The sequence below is a fragment of the Patagioenas fasciata genome, chromosome Z (genome assembly GCF_037038585.1).
Source record: "Patagioenas fasciata isolate bPatFas1 chromosome Z, bPatFas1.hap1, whole genome shotgun sequence".
In the NCBI taxonomy this organism is placed as follows: domain Eukaryota; kingdom Metazoa; phylum Chordata; class Aves; order Columbiformes; family Columbidae; genus Patagioenas; species Patagioenas fasciata.
The window spans coordinates 66,184,958-66,205,731 of NC_092560.1; the positions used below are offsets into that span (position 1 = coordinate 66,184,958).

Consider the following 20,774-nt stretch of genomic DNA (forward strand, 5'->3'; position numbering starts at 1 on the left):
AGGGTGACCCCAGGGAAGCAGGGCGGAAGCACTGAAATCAATAAAGCACTGCATAATTTAGGACCTCAACACCTTCTAGTCAAGGGAGCAACTTGTACCATATTGTCTGATGTTCATTTTCCATCTAAAGAACCCACTTGAAATAGGATAGGTCATGTGTTTTATAAGGTGAACAATATAGCTGGTTTACTAAAATAGGCTGTCTCTGCCTACAACTTTTTCCTTAGTTGTATGCATAAGCCACCCCAGCTACACCGAAACTACTACTGCAATAGAAACTTTAACACATTTCTTGACAAGAGTTTTAGGAGAAACCATATTTCTGTATATCAGATAACTTAAAGTTATTGAGTGAAAACATGTCAGGTGTACCCTTATGATCTTTCTAAAGGCTTCCTTCTTGGGAGAGGGAAACCAATGGGATACCTACCTACCTGAAAATCTCCAAACTAGCACCAATAACTAGACATGAAAAAAATTGAATTGCAATAAGGAGAAAAATATACAAACATGTACATTAGACATCCTTTTAAAATAGAAAATGAACAATTAAATGTGATCGAAACATCCTGCATCTGTTTTGAGAGGACTTGTACAAAATTGTAAGATAACCGTGTTAATGAAGTTGTTTTTCTCCAATGAGAAGACAGCATTGTTAGGAAGTGCAGAGTGTCTAAATAACTTAGTTATTTTTACTGTCATTCTATTAATACAAATTAAAGAGATGTGCATACTGAAGTGAGAAAAGATACCATAAAGAAGACTGTGAGGGAAGATAATATACCGAAGAAAAAATGTTTGTTACATTTTAACTCACATTTTTTTCCACATGTTGATAAATGAAATGATTCAACTATCTGTAAGTTACACATCAAGTTACAGTAAGCTATATTACAATAAGGCTTATTTTTTATATATTAAATCAATATCTTAAAACTATTTGAAGTTATATTCCATTTAAAAGAAAAAAAATGTAGGTCATGAAAAATAACTGGTCTTAGAATTTGCAATTCAGCTTATGTTGATGAGACTTAAATTTTAGATCAGTCTTAGATAAGTTTTTCTTTCTAGTTTGTATCATATACATGATGAATCATTGTATATATTTTAATTTAGTAAGATAAAGCTACATAGACTCTGCAACTTCACCTTCACACTTTCTTGTTTTTCACTGAACTGAGCTGAGACCCGTCCTGATTTTGTTAAAAACAAGGCCAGTTTCTCTTTTAGTGAATTTTCCTCTCAGCTAAGTTCTTCTAGGTGCCTTCTAAGTAAATGCATATTTTTCTCAGACACTGTGCTCGGTGCTGATAAGATGACCAACAGAATGCTAAAGAAGCTCATGTTTAGATTTATTACTATGGTAACCAAGGTTAACTGATAATGGGACATGTTTGCTGGGAGAGTGGACAGAACAGGTGACTAAAACTTAACAACCGGGTATTCCATCCGATAATTGTCGTACCTCCTATATAGGAAGGTGATCACGATGGTCACGCTCTCTTTGAGAGGACCTTGTCTGTCTGCCTGCGATCTATAGGCCTCAGGCCCCGCATCCCTGAAATCCAGTTTCTGGTTTGCTGTGAAGTCCCACCCATGACTTCCAGGTGCCTGCCCTGCAGATGCTGGAGCCACGCCAGGTCCCAGCTCTGCCACTGCTGAAGTGGTGCCAACTCCATATTGGGCATTCAAGATTGGTTTTGTGTATTTTGTATATTTTCTTCATTCATTAGTAGCATAGTAAAACTTAAAAACTTTTCCAACTTGCAAGACTCTTTCTAACTTGAAGTCCCTCTTTCTTATCTTTCTATCCCCTTTTATGGTGGAAGGGATTAACAGAAGGCATCTGCCATGGTTTATTGTCACCTTGCTTTAAACCCTGACAGACCTCACAAGGGAAATTTTAGGATTTGCAGAAAACTTCAGACATATGTATTGGCAGAAAGACTAACATTAGTAGTACAGCACTTAGTGTAGAATTATTGCAGTTTATAAAACAACATTTTTTACATAAGTAGTGTGTAATGAGTGCATTTATTATGTTATTATAGAATCACTTGGGAAGTTAAATTTCATATTTTGGGATAAGAGTTTACATTTTCAGTGCCTTTGTTGTATTGGAATATTTGAGACAACTATAGTGACTTCACATTTTTAAGATCTTTCTTAATTCCCATCTACTCCTCGAAATACAGTAATTCTACTTTATTTGATTTATAGTAAATAATTAGTGCATGGCATGTGCATATATGATATGCACAAATTATGTGATTCCTCCGGGCCATTTTGTAGGTCATGGTTGCTGTTTTTATGGGGAGTGAAATCCTGCCAGTGTGCTTTGCTCTACTGTCAGGGTGTGTTATCTGAGGTAAAATGATTGCTTCTAAGACATTTTTATGTGTCCACATGAGTGGCCACACATTGAGGTATAATTTTCATTTTCTGTCAAGATAGAAACCATTACCAATTTGTTATGTTTTCTTTTATTTGGCAAACTTCTCCCTGCATATTTGGCTGAGCTGCTGTATTGGCATGGAGCTTAGCAGACATTTGGGCACTTTTCAGCAGCATTCTACTTTTTATGCAAGAAAAAAAGAAGAAATATGACTCTATTGTAAACAGTGTGTATGGTGTTTGATAATTATTACCAGATTTTACAGTCTAAGAAGGCATCTGAGGAAGTGTCATGAAGAGAGCTGAAGAGAAATGCATAATACTGAGTTTTAACATGAAATACCAGAATCTTTGCTGAGACATTCTATTGCAAACTCTGCTGCTATGCAAGAACGATTATATGTATCTGTCTGCAGCAATCAAACTCCAATTTCCCCTACAGAATTCAAAAGTAACAAAATAAACATGGTATGTACTGCCGGAAAGGGTACTCATAACAATAAAAATGTCTGCAAACAAGTAGACAGACACATTTTTACAGCATCTGGGCACCTCAGGAGACATGCTTGACCCTGGTTCTTCCCAGTGCAAGCATTATGGTCTTTATGGTTCCATATTGAGAACTATTGCTTATGCTTTTCTTTTGATGAATTGTCTGTACTATTGATTATAAGTTGTTCTTTATTTGCTTGCAGTTCAAAGATGAAAGAGTCAGATATATGATTTCATTCTTTTTCACAGAAGTTGTGCAGAATGCAGCAGAGGGAGAGAAAGATGATTTGGCAGAACTCAGTTTTTCATTCTGAGCTTAAAGTCTTACCTAATAAGACTTTTCCCCAAAATGCAGATGAGATCCACTACAGTGGCAGTGAGGTGTCGTCTGCTTAGAGTCTAGTAGTATGAAAACCAAATATGTCACAGCAGAAGACCCAGCTGGAATAATTCATCTGCTTGATACTTCTTATCTGGATTACTGGATAGGTCTGAATTTGAAAGTGGAAACACTGTACAGGCTACACTTCATATAGAATGCTGCTGTTTCTCATCTTCTTTAGGATGTTGACTACTGTATATGTATAGTTGCATGCATGTGACACCCAGTCAGGTTGTAGTGCCACTTCAGGGCTCTGATTATAATATGAAATAGTTACAGCTGTAGTAAATCCCAGATTTCAGTCCAGAAAGTGTTATGGCAACTGCAGATAATGAAACTGGTTATGCAGATCCTGTGAACATGACATAAAATATTTTTCATAGAGAGACTCCAGCTATTGGTGGAAAAAATACATATGCAATCAAGTATATTGAAAGATTGATTGCTTTAGTTAAGCTGTGCAAAATATTCCTCTTCAAGTAGGCTAAGAGTGATACTTAGTATTCCGAAACACCCTTCCCTGAAGTAATTCTGAGAGTTCTGAGTGGTTCATCTCTCTTTCAAAGTGTGAAATCTGAGACTAGATACAACACTCAGCTAAATCTTCATCAGTGTTGAGTAGAAGGCCTTTTTAAGTGACAAAATCCTTTTCCTACTGAACAGTTGCCTAACCTAGCTCTGTTCTGTACCCATGCTGTTGATTGCTCTTATCAAAATTCAGCCATTGCTCTTTCTGAATGGTAGCCTGTTTTTCTTACTACTACTCCTGTTTGCCAAAATCACATAAATTCTGAATACTCCAATAAACTTTCAAATACTTCTTCACAAATCTTCATATTATACATATGTTATGTAATTATATTCTTTTCCAGTAAAGTCATAAGTGGAAGTGAACTAACCAACCCTGCCACATTAATCTTTTCCCTTGGACTCTGAACTGTGGCTATCTACTACTAAAAATAGGGCTCTCCAGCTGAATATTTACCAGTCTTACATCTTTATGAAAAGAAATATATATCTACACTTTTCCAGATGTAATATAGCTCTGTGTGGGAGGAACGGATTTTCTGCTATGAAAATCCACCTGTCATATCCTTAACCAAAATTCTGGATTATTTTTCACTCTTCTCTCTTTGATCTTAGAAAACAAGCAGGGGCTTCCTGAAACTGCTAGATTTATTGACATAAGTATTTCTGTTCCTATGAGAAATTTTACAATCCTGAGGATTTTTGAGCTGATGGAATTTTCTACAGAAAACAACCCACCATTTTCCTTCTTCAAGCTCAACTGGCTGCCAAGTCAACTTAGCATATTTCTACGAAAGGTCTCTAGTGTTTGTACTTTTTAACACATAAAATGCACAAGAAGGTTTACAAACCAAAGTCTGGTACCATGAATTTGAATTTAAAGCTTAGTTGTCATGATGAAGTAACCCAAAACTCAAAAGGAACAGTACTCCATCCCATTAAAAAAAATACATTGCTCACTAAAGCAATCAAGTTTACAGTGGCTTATAAAATCTGGAAGGTGCATGAGCTAGCAGATCACAATGATTTTTTTTGTGACATTGTTGAAAAGATATCCCCATCCATTCAGAAGGCATTGTTATGTGAATATCGCATTGTGGCAATATTCTGTTCTTGCTTGAAAATTGTTTGCATGGTGGTAATCTGAGTCCTGACAAGTATGGGTTTATATTATTGTTATTTCTTAAGTTTGTATTTGATGGGAGATGCCCAATTCATCCTGCTGGACATTCAATATTCAGTGTAGAAACTGGAATGTTAACATGTGAAAACTGTTCCTTACCAGATGAGCATGATTATGTGAAGTGCATCTAAACTATTGATGCCACCAGGGAATCAAAGTTTGTATCATCCTCATTGGAAGGGTTTGGTCTATTATTAATCCCATAAATTCACAAGTCAGGGTTGCAAGTAGACCTCCAGTTGATTCTGGCATTTGTATTACAGTGGAGACCAGTAATTTTTCCTTCATTCTGCATCCAGCTAGACATTTAGGATTTCTTCTTCTGGATTCAGGTCTCATCACTGGCCTCTATCTACTCTCAGTAATGCACTCTACAATTATTTACAGTTTGACTGTGATTGCCAGCATGCTATGTAGTTCTTTTAATTAATAGCACATGATGCCAGTGCTTCATAACCAGACCACTGCAGCATTTCCTGGGTGAAATATAAGGTGTTGGGGGTGAACTGTGAAGATTCTTAGTCTTTAAAAGAGATTAGCTTTTTTATTCCCCATGGAATGCTGTCATACCTATAACTAGGCAACAAATGTAAATGAGACAGTCACTTAAGTATTTTTGGGAGGATGTCTAGACTCTGAAACTTACTCTTTCTTTTGATATGAAATAACATAAAACCTTCCAGCTTTCAGATATGCTGTGGGACAAGAAAGAATGAATGAAATGGGAATTTGGAATAAGATGATGGTTTTTCACATGGTTTTTCAGTTTAAAATTCTTATGGTTAGTTACCTTTGCTGAGTGTGAGCTATTCTAAATGCTAGTTGATTTGAGGGTTAGGAAAAATAGGCATTTTTAAAAATCAAAGTGAATAAATCAATGCCTGAAAATGCCTTTCACCTTACAGTCAAAAGGTTGTTGTGAAAATTACATGAGAGTAAAGGACTTCCATCTCAAACAAAAAGACATTTCAGATCTTGCTTTATAGATTGTTTCATGTGCGTGTTGCGTAATTACTAATGTTGGCATGACTATTATCATATGAGTTATGTGTGACAAACCTCATTTTAGATAGCAAGGATTAAAAACAATTGAAGTGGGAATTTAATGGCACTGTTCACTTAAATAAATCACTTTAAAATCTTGTGGCTCCTACAAGGCTTTTAAAGATATCTTCTTCTTGGTCACAAAATATTATTTTGATTTGTACAGTGATGCTTTGCATAGATCTCATCGCCTAATTATAGCAAAAAAAATAAAAGGAACTGCTCTGTTTTTACTAATTTATTGCTTCTCTGGTCAAAAATCTCATTGAAGTTCAGTGTTAACCATTTAAAGTGCAGCCTGATTCATATATGTCAGATTCTGTAATCTCTTCTGAATTTTGCAAAACTACCACGGAGGCCAGTTGAATATTTTGACAACATTGGGTGCTAGTGCTGATTTATTTCTGCCAGGACATTCATTGCAACTTGACTGTATAATTTTTCAGCGAGTTTGTAGAAATAGTTATGTTTTGCTCCAGAACAATTAAAAAATAAAATAAATCTGTATATTCAACAAAGGTATTCCCCGCCCAGCGTCAATAGTTATGTCCTTTATGTTCTTTAAGAAATGTTTTTATTTATAATACAGGGAAAATTTCCCTCAGGATATTTAGTGTTGGTTTCAGTGAGAAATCTGTTGCAGTTAGCAGTGGGAACACGCACTATTTCATTTATTTTTTGTTCTTCCAGTAAAAGGCTTTGTGGCAGAAAGAGAGAGATTTGGGCCAAGGGAAAAAAGAAAAGGAAAAAAAAAAGGTATCAAGGCACCACCTTTCCAATGTATGTTGTAGAGAGTGGGCTAGAATTGGTTTGAGTTTCTTTTTTTTAATTGAAATAGCAATTTCAGAATAAGGCAAATGTTAAAGTTAGCCAGACTGTTTTTATATTGAAAGATCTCATTTATATTAAGAACTAAGTCACAATGCATGCTGTCAGTATCTACCCGACATAAATTTGATAATGTCTTCCACATTTTATTTCCAAGCTTTCCTATTTAATACAGTGTCTACTACTAAGCTTTGCATAGTGAAATACTTCTGGATAAATGCCTAAAAATGTTGGTTATATTTCTTTCATAAACCTACCTTTATACACATTTTCTAAATGCAGTCTCTTTGCTATAGTACCTCAGGCTGAGGATTATGAAATACGGCTTCCTCAAGATTAGCACTGGTCTCTGCAGATTCAGTTGCAGAAGCTTAACTGTGACAAACACAGTAAGCCCCTGAAAACTAAGCAGCAGTCTTTTTCACATGCCGATGCTAGCCTGGTGAACAAGAGAAAAAGTGCTGCTGTAATTTATGCCAGTGAGGCACAAAGATGGACTAAAGCCATGTTTGCTCCCCTCCTCCCATCCAGACTTGAGCCAACGTTCCTCCACTAGTCTGGAAAAACTGGCTCTATATTAGGTCTCTCCTGCTAAGGCCATTGATTTACTCAACTACATTTTTAAGAAGTTGACAAAATACGTACTTGATTGTTACAAAGGATAAATGAATGCCAGAGGTCTGTATTAAAAACACGTCAGGAAGAGAGGTTTCTTCTCTGGAAAAAAAAAAAAAAAGTTTGTTTGGGTTTTAGTATTGCTGCTAACATTTAAAGGAAGAAAGGAAAAAAACCTCTGCTGTAATTTTTTTTCTCCAATTTTCTCTCCACTTTCACCTTTCTAGTGCTAGAATGTGGCGAGACCTTGGTATATAAATGCTAGCTGCTGCCCCACTGCTTCAGTCATTAATTTTGTATTAACTAATTGTTCTTCTGCTGAAGTTGTATATTTATTGCTTGTAACAGTTCAGCATGCCTGAGACCCTCAGAGCATTTGGGGTGGGGTTTTTTTTGTTTATTTTTTGTTAATTCCTCCATGTCTGAGTTTATTTGGACTAGGCATTTGGGCCTGGAATCGGCTACTGTTCGACTTAATTCAGAGATGATCCATGTTTTACTCTAGGGATATCTAGTGTTACATTTACTGTCTGGAAATCTTACATTTTATTTATTGCCAGCAAACCTAGTGAAGAATGAAGAAATAATCTTCTAAATCTTTTAATAGCCTAGCTTAAGCTTCCTGCATATTTACACACCTTTCCAAGCACCCCAACTGCATCTCAATCAGTGGCCTGTTTAAACAGCATTTGGACATATTCAGAATGGGGAGAGAGGAACAAAAGAGAAGGGAGAGTGTCCAGAAAACATTGAATGTTATGAAAATCTGAGTATTTTTGTGCTAGAAATGCTCTCCTCTCCTTCCTCTCACTGCAACTCTGTGCCCTGGTGATACAATACTGCCTGTTTGTGCTAACCTGAGCAGCCCATTTGCTGACCTCTGGAGTGTCAGCTGTTGTACAAGCTGTTGCCAGAGACAGGGACACTCGACTGGTTGGATCATTGGTCTGTTCCGGTATGGCAGTTCCCATGTCCTTATAGTAAATGCTGTGTAAAGTTTTTCTACACTGGTACACTGTCTGGAACAACATCTGGAGTTTGCGTTATAGTCTTCCATACCACTCTACCAGGAGCAGTTGTCTATTTAAAACACCCAGCTTCTTTCATCAAACTACTAAATATTTTTTTGAAGCAAACACGAATATAGTGTAAATATACTATGTATGAGCAGATGCAATATAAAAATAGGATAACTTTTTAATACAAAAACATTTACTGCTTAAAGTCATGAGTCATCACAGCTTTACATATTTCTAATTCTGATACTATGAGAACTAATCACATTTTCCCCTGGTGCTTTGACTAGCTTTTGAATTGGATGAGCTTTTTCATAGTTAAGTTGATTTTCTGTTTATCTTATAATGTTACTTAAAACCAAGTCTTCCTTCACAAGAAAAATAAAAATGTTTAGTACCTTCTTGAACAATGAAAGGATACTCTATTACATTACATTATGTTGGTTTTAGTTTTGCAAACACTGAAGTATGTTTTGGGGTTTTTTAGCCTAGATATTCCATACTTAGTGAAACTATTGATTTCTTATTTTTGCAGTGAATGTTTTGAGGTAAAACTGAGCATATAGCATTTGAATATAATATCTCAAAAAAACCCCAAGCTATTATGTTAGAATATCTGTAAAAGTTCTGTTCTCATCATTTTATGCTGTCAACCTACACCAAGAGAAAATATAATTTTAACCATTCATTCTCTGGCCTATGGAGGACCCACAACTTGCTGGTTATTCTGAAGAAGTTAAATCAATTTCTTCATCCTCCAGTACTTATAATATATTTTCAAAGCGCTAGTCAAAGTTAACAGAAGTATACAGTCTGACTTTGTATAATATTTTTAAAGCATATTTTATCAGTTTTGCTTGCTCAGCATTGGGAAGATTTTTGCCCTGTGCTTCAAGAGCAGCAATAGTATGTTACTTCCATTGTGAACATCTGAATGCTGAAGTATTGTAGGCTAATAATACTCCATTCATCCTAAAGCCAGAAAATACCGTTTCAGGTCTTGCAGAAATGAAATTAATCTCAGGAGAGTGCTTGGGGGTGGAGGTATTTATACCATTAATGAGATCTTAAATTTCAGTCTAAAATCTATACTCTATGCTATAGTCACTAGTATGGATTGAAACAGCATTATTTTGATGTAGAATTAAATACTTAACTTGTTGACTGCAATATGTCAAATATCAGTATTTATAGCAATTTTTTCAATACTCTTCTAAGAATTTTTTATATTAGAAACTTCTATGGACTTACTGATTATTTTAATTTGTCTAGACCCGAATAGCAAAAATTATTTCTCTTTTTAAATAGCAAGTTAATAAATTTGAAAAATACAGGGGTTTATGAAAGCACAAAAAGTTGGAGGAACAAGTGGTCTGATCTTTGGGAAAGGAGATGGGGAAAGAGGAACAAGAAATGTGGAGTGGTAAAAACAAACGGTGAAACAAGAAAGAATAAAATCTCTTTGTGGTAACAATTACAGCAGAAACTTGTTTTGGTTGTAGCATCTCAATTCTGAAAAAAGGTGGAAACAAGATTATATGTTATTAGCATACTTCCCCGTTCAAAATTCCCACTGTTTTATGGGTTTGATATTCTTTGTATCTTGTTCATACTCTTGTTCTCTTGCCTCAGTTCAAAATTTTTGCTTGTTTTCAATTGTCGTTTCACATTTCTCTTTATTTGCTTTTTGGTCAACCTCTTTTTCTCTGTTTTTGTTTCTCATTCCTGTCCTTTTTTTAGTCTTTACTTGCCTCAATTTATTTTTCTTTTTGGTCTCTCAACTGTCTCTCAGTGTTTCTCAACTGTCTCTCCTCTTCCTGTGCCACCCGCTACTCTGCTGGAAGTGAAAAGAGTGCCAGTGAGTTCGTTCTTCCAGAACAGCCAAGTTTTTTTTATTTTTGTTGGGAGAGAGATTTCATTGCTTTGAACTGTGGATTCACTCATCTGTTTTCTGATCTGTTCACATTAAATACATTTCTGTCCACTGCCTGTGAGGGTGATGGGGGGAAAAGTGTTATATATTTCTTACGCTAATGCTTATAGTTTAACATATGCGTTTATAATATTTGAAGGAAAATGTTAGTGGCAAATAGAATATTGTTTAAAGAAAGCAGTAGGGCTTGAGTACTTTTCATTTTTCTTTTAAATATAGGGTGCATTAGTGGTAATTGAGAGAAGTAGGTAGCATGTTACTTGCAAGCAATGTTGAGTTCAGAAACAATTGGTAGTACTAGTAGTTGTGGTCCATATTGGTCTCTACTTTCTTTCATTTTTTAGACAAACCTGTACAATGGAAGAAGCAGTACTGAATTTCTTGACACAGATACTTGCTCGTGCTTTGTTCATTTTAGGCATACTGATGGAGAATCAATAACTTTCACAAAATGTAGCAATAACTTGCAATATTCCAACAGTGTACATTTTATAGCAATGTGGTTAGTTGCTTAATTCATTTAACCTGCATTTAGAAGAGGTGTGTAATTTTTGCTGATGTTCAGAGCACCAGTTTAGATGTACTGTCTGTAAGTAATGTATACAGTTCTGCATTGGGAAACTGAATAGCTGTACATTACTTTTTCTTGGTGCCTGCTGCTTGCAGAAATGAAGGATGTATCATCAGCAGGCACCTCCAAATGAATTCTGGTTAAAACTACTTAAGAAGTTACTGCCTCTCTGCCAAAAGCTCCTAGCCTCACAACAGAGTTGGCAGAACTTAACTTTTGTCCACACCTGCTGATAATGTACTGCAAAGCTCAGCTGTTTAAAATGCTGACATAGGTAAGTGTAAGATAACGTCCCAGGTTGTCCTCTGAAGTGGCAGAGGCACTGGAGAGTATGCTGTGCAGGGTCACATCTACAAGGAAGGTTGAATGGGCAGCAGGTGAGCTGGTAACAGCCAACAGCTGGGTCAGTTTGGTAAGCATGTGTGGAATTAAGCAATGCAGCTTATCACTTCCATTCAGTTATTATAAAAGTCACTGATGCATGCACTGCATTTGCACATGGAGATTCAAGTTTCATCACTAGTGCAAAAGCACAGCGCTTCCTTGCTCTTGCTGAGATTAAAAATTATTCAGTTCACTGACTGCCACTTCAGTTCCTCCTAAAGAGCAGTTCTGGAAAGGCCAGAGCTGTTGTGATATCAGACTTCTGTTTATGCTACACTTAACATGACTGCCAGCTGTCAGCAGCTGGCATATGCTTCAGATCCAGTGCATCGCTCACACATCTCAAAATCAGAGGGGTTACTGTATACCATATCTTTTAGTACAAGTACCATCTCACTAGATTAGTTCAAAAGAAATTAATCTGCCTCCTGAATAAACTGGTTGAATCTGCCTGCAGAGCACTTTGTAGGTGGGGGTTGTTCTTTGACGCACAGTAGGGAGATGTGGTGTTACTTATGTGAGAGTATTGGACACGCAGCTTAATTGTACTGCAATAATTCTTAAATGCTCTCTGATATGCTGAAGTTTCTTTTTTAGTTACAGTTGCAGCCAACATTCTCCCACTTGTTTACCACCTAGAAAATAATAAAACTGATCACCAAGGTAAGGAGCCACTCTGCTAGTAACTGTGAAGAAGCAGTCTTGTTTCCTGACTGTTGCAAAAGCTGTTACCTGAGAATATCACTGAGCCAGGAGAGTATCCACATACCTTTGGAATCCTGTGCTGTCTCTGAAACCATCTTAAATTAATTCAGGTATTTCAATCTAATGTTTCAAGACATTTCATTTTTGGAATATAGAAAAGAGCCAAGTACTGAATGTCCTTTATTAACACTGATGGAAAGAAGTGCAGTACAGCAAAACAGCTGCTCACCCGTTACCTGGGATAGGACAACAGTTAAACTGCAGGATGCTGTCATCTGGCTGGGGTAAAAATCAACCCCCTTCAGCAATAGATCTCTGCTAAGATAGCTGGTTCTGATTTGCAACACTATCTAATAAACAAGGATAAGAAAATAATTTTGTGGTAACTTCTTCCAAAGAAAGTCAACAATGTGCACACCTAGATACTTTAAACCCAGAATAATCAGGTTTGGAAAGCTATTTTATTAATGTTAGTTTTGAAGGGGAAAAAAAAAAAAAAACAAAAAAAAACCAACAACAACAAAACCACTAAGCTGCAAAACTTTTCTATTTTGAGTTTTGCATAGGAGAACTGACAACCTTTCCTCCTATAAATTTTGAAGAAAAACTGTGTTTTGAAGTTATATGTCTCACTCATTTAAAATTAACTGTCAACAAGTGGTGATAGGCACAAGTTAGTAGGTTCCCAAAGACTGGAGATGAAGAGATGAAATCAGAGCTTTCAGCACAGTGACTGCAGGAGCACGACTGGGCAGCCGGCTCCCCACTGAACCCAGCAGCATGCGGAAGGGACAAGAGTTATAAACCAAACAGGGAAAAGTCTCACGCAACCTGTATTTGTGCAGTTGCAGCCCTAACTCCACACTTGGAATACTATGCAAGTGCAAACCTTTGTTGGAGGAGCTTGAGTAAGATTAATTCATACAGAAATAATTATGAAATACATATAATGTTCCTTAAAAAATGAAACCATTTGCATTGTTTCTGGAAAATACTATTAAGTGTAATTTACCATTTCCATGGATGCAAAACAGGTCTACCTGCAAAGATGTGTGACTAGCAAAAAATAAGCTTAAGTTCACATCAGGAAAATATTTTTTAAAATCTGCACCGCAGACTGTGTTTATTTTGCTTTACCTATGAGATGCTGCATCTGAAATTGATTCTGGGAATATCAAAAAGTTTCTTAATATTGGCTTATTTTTAATCACAGCTGGGAACACCTCAGTGGAAAGTTATGAATAGGAGTCAGACACTATGACTTCTTTCAGCTCTTGGAGAGAAGTAAACATTGCTTAGTCTGAATCTACTGCATCTAATTTGCAAACTGCCTGGGACGCAGTATGGCCTGACCCAAGCATTAGAGATGTGTTTATTTTTAATTCCTAGTAGTTGTATCCTGCAAGTGTGCTGTGGCATTCTTGGAAAACCTGAGTTGATGAAATGGCTGTGTGTGACTACACTTCTACATACATTTGTATAAAACACTCTAAAACCAATCACCAAGGCATGAGTCTATCTTTTTAGGCCTGTATTTTAATTCAGATTAGGACAGTGTGATTCGGTATGTGTTCTTGCAAAAATATTCAAATGGTCATCTTTAATAAGTTGAGGAGAATATGACAAATGCAGAAAGCATGTTAACTAAAATAAATTACTTCAGTCCCTCCACTGTGAGACAATGTTTTTATAATTAAACTACAAATACGCAATCATGAGTCACTCTGATGGTACATTATGTTATTCTGAATTGTAGATATGACTAAAAAAAAAAAGTTTTGGTGTTACTAGTGTGTACAGGGTTATAAACTACTGAAGTTTTATACACTGGAAACAACTCTTAAATGCCATTTCCATAGGACAGGGTAATATGCAGGCATGCTGTCAATGCTATACAATAAGAGATTTATGAAACCCATATGTCAAGAATCAATTGTGATGAAAAGTCTCAGTTTTTGTTTTTAGATAATTCTAAAGCATTTAAACAGATCCCATATAGTCTACAGCTTTGAATTCTGTCTGATTGCTTTATTGGTACTATATTGTAATCTACATTAACTGAGCTGGTCCTCCTTCCCTCCCTCTCTTTCCTTCTGTATGGCTATTTGCACTGAGCTCTTTGAAAAAACAGTGTAATTCAGGACCTCTTACATGTTGCAGGAGACTGATAAAGCAATATTTCATCAGCCAGAAAACTTTGATTCTGATACTGAGTTGTTTTTCCTGGGATTTCTGTTTCACAGAGGCTGTAGACAAAGGTATCTAATTCAGTAAAGATTGATATGTTTAGATCAGTTCAGTGTAGTTCTAATTAAGCTGTCCCATCAAGGTCAAAGGTGGTTTTGCAATTGTTTAATACAGCATCCAAACATAAGTGTTTTTTTTGCCTAGGTATGTATGTTTGCACTGAAAAAAAATTAATTCCATTTTGTGTTTTGTTTTTAATTGAACTTATGAACTTTAGACTTGTTCTCCTGGTTCATAAGTAGCAGTTTCACTGCAACTGTATATTCAAAAGTCATGTTAAATAACCAACTGGGTTCTTCATTTAAACTATTACAGCTGTGGTAAAAATGTTTTGATACTTCAAATAAAACCAAATCCTGTGATACAGAAAGTAGCTAGCTTGTAAGTAAAGATCCATAGGTTTAAAACTGGTCAATTTGAAAGCATCCTTCGTTTGATTTTCTTCTCTTTTCCTCACACGTCTCTTTAAGTATATAATTTGTGCTTTTGTTAAAGATTTTTTTGTCTAAGTGAAAATTTGTGATTTTCTGACAGCTTCTGTATTAATTCTCACCCTAGTGAGACCTGCTAATAAGGCCATAGTTGATAAGCTCTAGGCTTTCCTGCCACTCACTACAGCTGATAAGTGGCTTTTGACTCCAGGTTATGGTGATGTTTTTAGATTACTGGGAATTTGCTGAAATGAGGAAATGTGTAATGGAGGGAAAAGTTCTAATCAACAGTAGAAAAATCTTTGAATAGTACAAAGCATTAGTTTAGTCTGGTGTTCAAATTATTTAAAAGTATGATCTGAACCAAGTTAAAGTGCAGTAGCAGGACATCAAGCATTCCAGTTTTGATCTTCTGTGTACCTACTTCAAGTGTTTTCCATGTAAGCTCTTCCCACCTTTTACAAAACCCTAACGGTGAGAGGAAGTCCAAAGTGACTAATAGGAAAACTTGAAGAACACTCCCTGTTCCTGGGAAGATTATTCGGTATGTTTGGAAAGATGTGGTAAATAAAAAATTACAAGATAATTCAGTACATGAAATAAAATCCAGCAGAGCAAACTCTAGCTGTATTTTTCAAAATGGGTCTTCACAAAAGGGGTTGCCCTATAGTGTTAGGGTCTATTAAGAAAGAAAAAAGCAAACAATCCTAACAGCAAAACTTCGATCTATTTTGCTATGCACAAAAATAAGTCATGTTGCTAAAATCTTGCCATGTGTATCGTAATTACAAATCATAACTTTCCATTCATTTACTGAGTTTGAGCCATGTTTTATTTTTGTAGGATGTCACATGTACTTCAGTTTGAAGATAGAAGCAGAAAGGTGAAAGATGCAAGCATGCAGGATGAAGATACTTTCGAGATCTATGATCCACGGAATCCTGTAACTAAGAGGCGAAGAGAAGAAAGCAAGAAGATAATGAGAGAAAAAAAAGGAAAGGAGATAAAAAGAATGTAAAGCTAGCCAGAGCTGCCTTGAAAAGTGACTGCAATAAAGCCCTGGCTCTTTTGTAAGCTGCAGTTCCTAAAAATATCACTGGACAAGTGTGAAAAGGGGTCTCTCAAGAACCTGTCATGCAGTTTTGAAGCAGAGCTATCATTTGTTTCTTAAGTTGTGCAGTCAAGTACTCTCGGTGTATTCATTATCCCAGCTCTCTAAAGGTTTCTAGAATTATGCATTTAATAAAACAGCTGACTTGACTTTTGTCTGTACTTTAATTACGATAGTTACCATCATTGTTTAATTAACAAATGGTAATCAAAAATTTTTTAACATAATGAATGAGAATTTGTCTAAATAAGGGTGAAATTAAAGATAGAAATCCTATCTGCAGACTTTTAAGATTCTCTGAAAGTATAATTTTAATTGGGTTTTTTTGACAATGCATATAAATATTAAAGCAATAAATGCTGCCTGCCTGAACCCCTCTGTCACAGAATTAAGATGATGCACTTGCAGACCTCCTTAGAATGGTCCCAGATTTCCTGAAACAGTGTTTAATTTGAGAATTTCGTTATTTTCTCCATTTTTTGAAATACATATTCAAATGCAGATCCCTGCTTGGGAAGCTGAGATAATACAGAGTTTGTTGAGTGTTATTTCACTATCTATACTGCCTGCACAAATCTGAATCTGAATGTATTGCAGTGGTTGCTTAAACCGTTGCAATACCAGAAACATCCCTCTGGTGGAATTTTCACTGTAAAGCGGCTGGTAATGAAGATTAGTTTCTTAATTAGTCCAGTACAAAAATGAAGAAAAAGTGACCAGTCTCATTAAAAACATAACCCTTTTTCTAACAATTATTTTACCATCTAAAAATGAACACCTACTCAAGTTTCTAGTCTTTAGGTTTTCCATAGATTTCCACCCTCTGCCCAGGTACTACTATTTTTACAGATAAATGAGAATTTTCAGTGTTCCCTCTTTACAGCATTTCTGATGCCACAGAAGCATGGACTACCCATATGGGCAATAGCTAACGAAGAATGAGCACCAAGTGAAGAAAGGTCATTAAAAAGTGCAACCAGAGGAGTGATTTGCTGATGTTGTTTTTAGAACAAGTTCGGTAAGGTATGGTGTCCTTATCAAGCTGCCACTGCCAAATTTTTTGATAGGGTCTGAGGTGTGAGATACATAAACCTGCATTGGTGGGTTAATATGGCCCAAATGTCAGAGGTTAGATTAATACAAGCTATTGCTTTAATGCGCGGTGCAACCTTTGAGATAAGAAGAAAGCCTGGAGGTGTGATGTGAGATCCTGTATAAAGCTGTCATTATCCTCCTCTTAAGCTGAGTGAATTATACTGTACCATGGTGTAAAGAAGTTAAGAGGGGTTACATTCTTAAACACGGCCATACACGAACTAGTGAGTCTAAGTTTTTTAATCAAGTCATTTTCCACCAGGCTCCTATTGTCAAAATTAAGAACATCTCATGTCACATACTGGTATCTCTATTAATTGCTTTGTTTGTGAGGAAAATTTTAAAACAGTTGTTACAGGAAATGAGCATATCAAACCCTGATTCTGATAGGGACGGGAAGGAGGAAGAGTTTGTGTGTGCGTGTTGGCAGACCACGTCAGCATAAGCAAAGTGAAGACTAGATCTAGAAAGAAACATGAGCATCAATTCCAGGAGACACTAGTGCCCTTGTAATAGAAAAATGTTCTAATTACATACTTTTCCTGTAAGCGAAAGTAGGGTGGATGAGTCAACGAATGGAGAAGTTGACTAACACCCCCTTTAGCTGAATCTTTTTGCTGACTACCTGCAGCAGCTCGGTGTGTTCTGTGTGAGATGATTCCCATTTTTAAGCACTAGACAAGCACAGGGAGAAAAGCTTATAATTTGGGGCTTAGGACTCTGCTCAGTAGGAAGAGGTCTGGAAGGCTGGATGTCGCATACAACAGGACTGATAACATCACAAGAGCAAGAGACTAACCCTATGCTGACATTTTATTGATAAGTGTGTAATGAAAATCAGTAAGCATTTTTCCAGAGATAATGTATCTTAAGTAATTAATGCTACAAATGTGTTGCCTGTTTAAGCTAATTCAAAGTTCTACACTGTTACACTTTGTGCTGGGAGAGCACAAGGGCTGGCCGCAGTGGAACGATGCTTGCCCCAAACAGTAGTCTTTCCTGTCACTTCGGGTGTGGTGGACAATTACTGCATCAAGCCCAGGTTTCCAGCAGTAAGCTCTCATGTGCTTTGGACTAAGGCTGACTATCTGGATACAAAAAGGAAAGCCTTTTGGAAAGGAACTAGGGTTTAATTTCAGGTGTTTTTTTTAAAGTGAGTAGGGACCAACTTCTCTGGCAGTTTGCATTTTGCTCTGTACCAAACCCATACATACGGATAAAGATTTTTGGACTAAAATTCTTTAGTTTTATTGTGATTGTGAATGGAAAATCTACTTTATCTTGATGGGTGTGCTGGTTTTGGCTGGGACAGAGTTAATTTGCTTCATAGTAGCTATTATGGGGCAACGTTTTGGATTTGGACTGGTGTTGATAATGTAAGGATGTTTTACCTACTGCTGAGTAGTGTTTACACAGAGTCAAGACCTGTTTTGCTTCTCATACTGTCCTGCCAACGAGGAGGCTGGGGGTACACAAGAAGCTGAGAGGTGACACAGCTGGGACAGCTGACCCCAACTCATACATGACATCATGGTCAGCAATATAAAGCAGGGGGAAGAAGAAGTGATGGCGTTTGTCTCAAGTCTCCATTATGTGTGATGGAGCCCTGCTGCCCTGGAGATGACTGAACACCTGCCTACTCAGGGGAAGGAGTGAATGAATCCGTTGTTTTGCTTTGCTTGTGTGCGGCTTTTGCTTTGCCTGTTAAGCTGCCTTTGTCTCAACCCATGAGTTGTCTCACTTTTACTCTTCTGGTTCTATTCCCCATCCCACTAGGGGGTAGTAAGTGAGCGACTGTGTGGTGCTTAGTTGCCAGCTGGGGTTAAGCCACAACAATGGGGACAGTTGGAAGTGCCAAGCCCTGGATGCTTTGTGAAGATACTTGGACCACTTGTGCCTGAAAGGGGCTTGGCACAGACTTGCCATGAGGGGGCATCAATGAGAAATGCTACAAATATATCAATTCAAACTTTTTTTTTTTTTCTATCAATTCTATGTAATAAAACCATTTTATAATACTTATTTCCCAGAAACACAAAGCCTCTAAACAGTTTTTAACAAGTGATTGTTACAAGTGATATCAGTCTTCAGGGCTAATCAGCTTTGCAGAGTATTTCACAGCATTCATTGAATAAGCTTCTCTCAGAAGTCTCAGTTCACCTGTATTTCTCAGGTGAAATCAGTATTTCTGCGAGACAAGAAAAGTATCTGCCTTTATTCCTTCCATAGGAAAAGAGTAAAACTATGCTTGTAGGAAAGAATCCACGCTTGTGCAGTGAAGTTTTCAAGGAAGGCAATTTTAATAGGCATCCCTGTTCTTGTTTTGTCTTTGTTCGACTCAGTGACAAAACTTTCCTAGCACTGAAGACTGACATACACTACAATATGAGAACATTAGAAATGTGTTAAAACTAGCAGACAGATGATCTCAGCTGATCAACCAAGAATCACTTAGAAATGGGCCAAGGTGTCTAAATTTTACTCATTTCACTAAAGCAGACGTAGTTCTGCGTTTCATTTAGGAGATGTCTGGAGCAAAGTTATGAAAATCTGATGCCAGAAGCACATTCTCAAGCTGGATCCTTAAACCCAACATTAAAGAGTAAGAACCTCGAAGAAAGAGGTTAAAATGATAGTTCTCTGAAACAACCACTTTACAATGTCACAGCAGCACCCATACTGCCAGTAACGATCCAGCCAGAGCAACCTGTTTACCATACTCTACACTAGCAGGAGCACCTTTTAGCTGAACCCTATTTCATTCATCATCTGGTGTTCCTGTAGCTAGAAGAAATGTTGAATGCTACAGAATTGGAGTATTTTCAATAGAGTATTAAATACATGTGCTCAGAGTAAGACCTTTTATTTGTCAATACTGAAAAGCAAGTGGGAAATGCAATGTGGGCAAGTGTCCCCTTCTGTCTGAAGCCAAAGTCTTGTGCTAGGTTCATGGCTGAAAACTGAACGAACAATCACTTTTGTGGTTGTAGAAAGAATTTGTTCTACGGTACTGAGATTTTTCACTGAATATATTTTCTTGAATCTTTTTATTAAGCAGTTCTCCTGTTCCACCCTGTGTCTAGCACCTCACCTCTGTATCTAGCACCTCACCTCTGTATAAACCTGAACATAATTTCTACAGAGTTGTAACATATAGCTAGGAACATTTGTCTATGCATTGCTGATAAAAAAACAGTGTTTTGACATTTACTTGTGACATTTTCCTTCCTAAAAGATGCTAAATATGTGCACGGATCACTGAGGCTGAAGATGCACACCACAATGCTGGTACCTAAATAATTTCCTTGAAAAAGTCACTGTTTAAAATCACAGGGTATGCTCCTCTTCTCCACCACCACCTGCTTTTTGGATTACTTGTTTCAATAAGCTAAAAATGGTGTAAGACCAAATTCTGACTGAGCTTTGAGTTAGAGCACAAAGGTCAGAGCTACCTAGTTCTTGTGGCAGCTAAATTGCAATTTCAATACATTAGCTTTGCTGCCAACACAGCGGGGCCAGTGTCGACAGTCTGTGAGACAGAATCCTTCCAGTCATGCCTGCCTTCCCTGTAATGGGGCCTTTCATTTTGTTAGAGGAAATTTAACTTTCCTAAATGAAAAGAAAGGGGGCAGGTGGGAAACTCTTACATCCTTGCACAGAGCATTCAGTTGGTAAAGTTGACATTTTTGTTTCCAGACCAGCTGGATTTCAAGTACGTAAAGTCCTAAGCCACATCTGGTAGCAGCAAGATCCTCAAGAACAGCTTACAGGCTTGCCTCACAAATCCTGTCAGTGATGCCAACAGCTAGTACAAT

The 20,774-nt window shown here is 36.9% G+C and overlaps 1 protein-coding gene across 1 annotated transcript in view; it reads left to right on the forward strand.

Annotated features, from left to right (window-relative positions):
* Positions 1 to 16,013, forward strand: part of CWC27 (CWC27 spliceosome associated cyclophilin) — a 104,894-nt gene extending 88,881 nt beyond the window's left edge. The window contains exon 14 of the mRNA XM_065860543.2: positions 15,597 to 16,013. Coding sequence (XP_065716615.1) covers positions 15,597 to 15,771 — 175 coding nt within the window. The 3' untranslated portion in view covers positions 15,772 to 16,013. The remainder of the gene's footprint in view (positions 1 to 15,596) is intronic.
* The last annotated feature ends 4,761 nt before the right edge of the window (positions 16,014 to 20,774 follow it).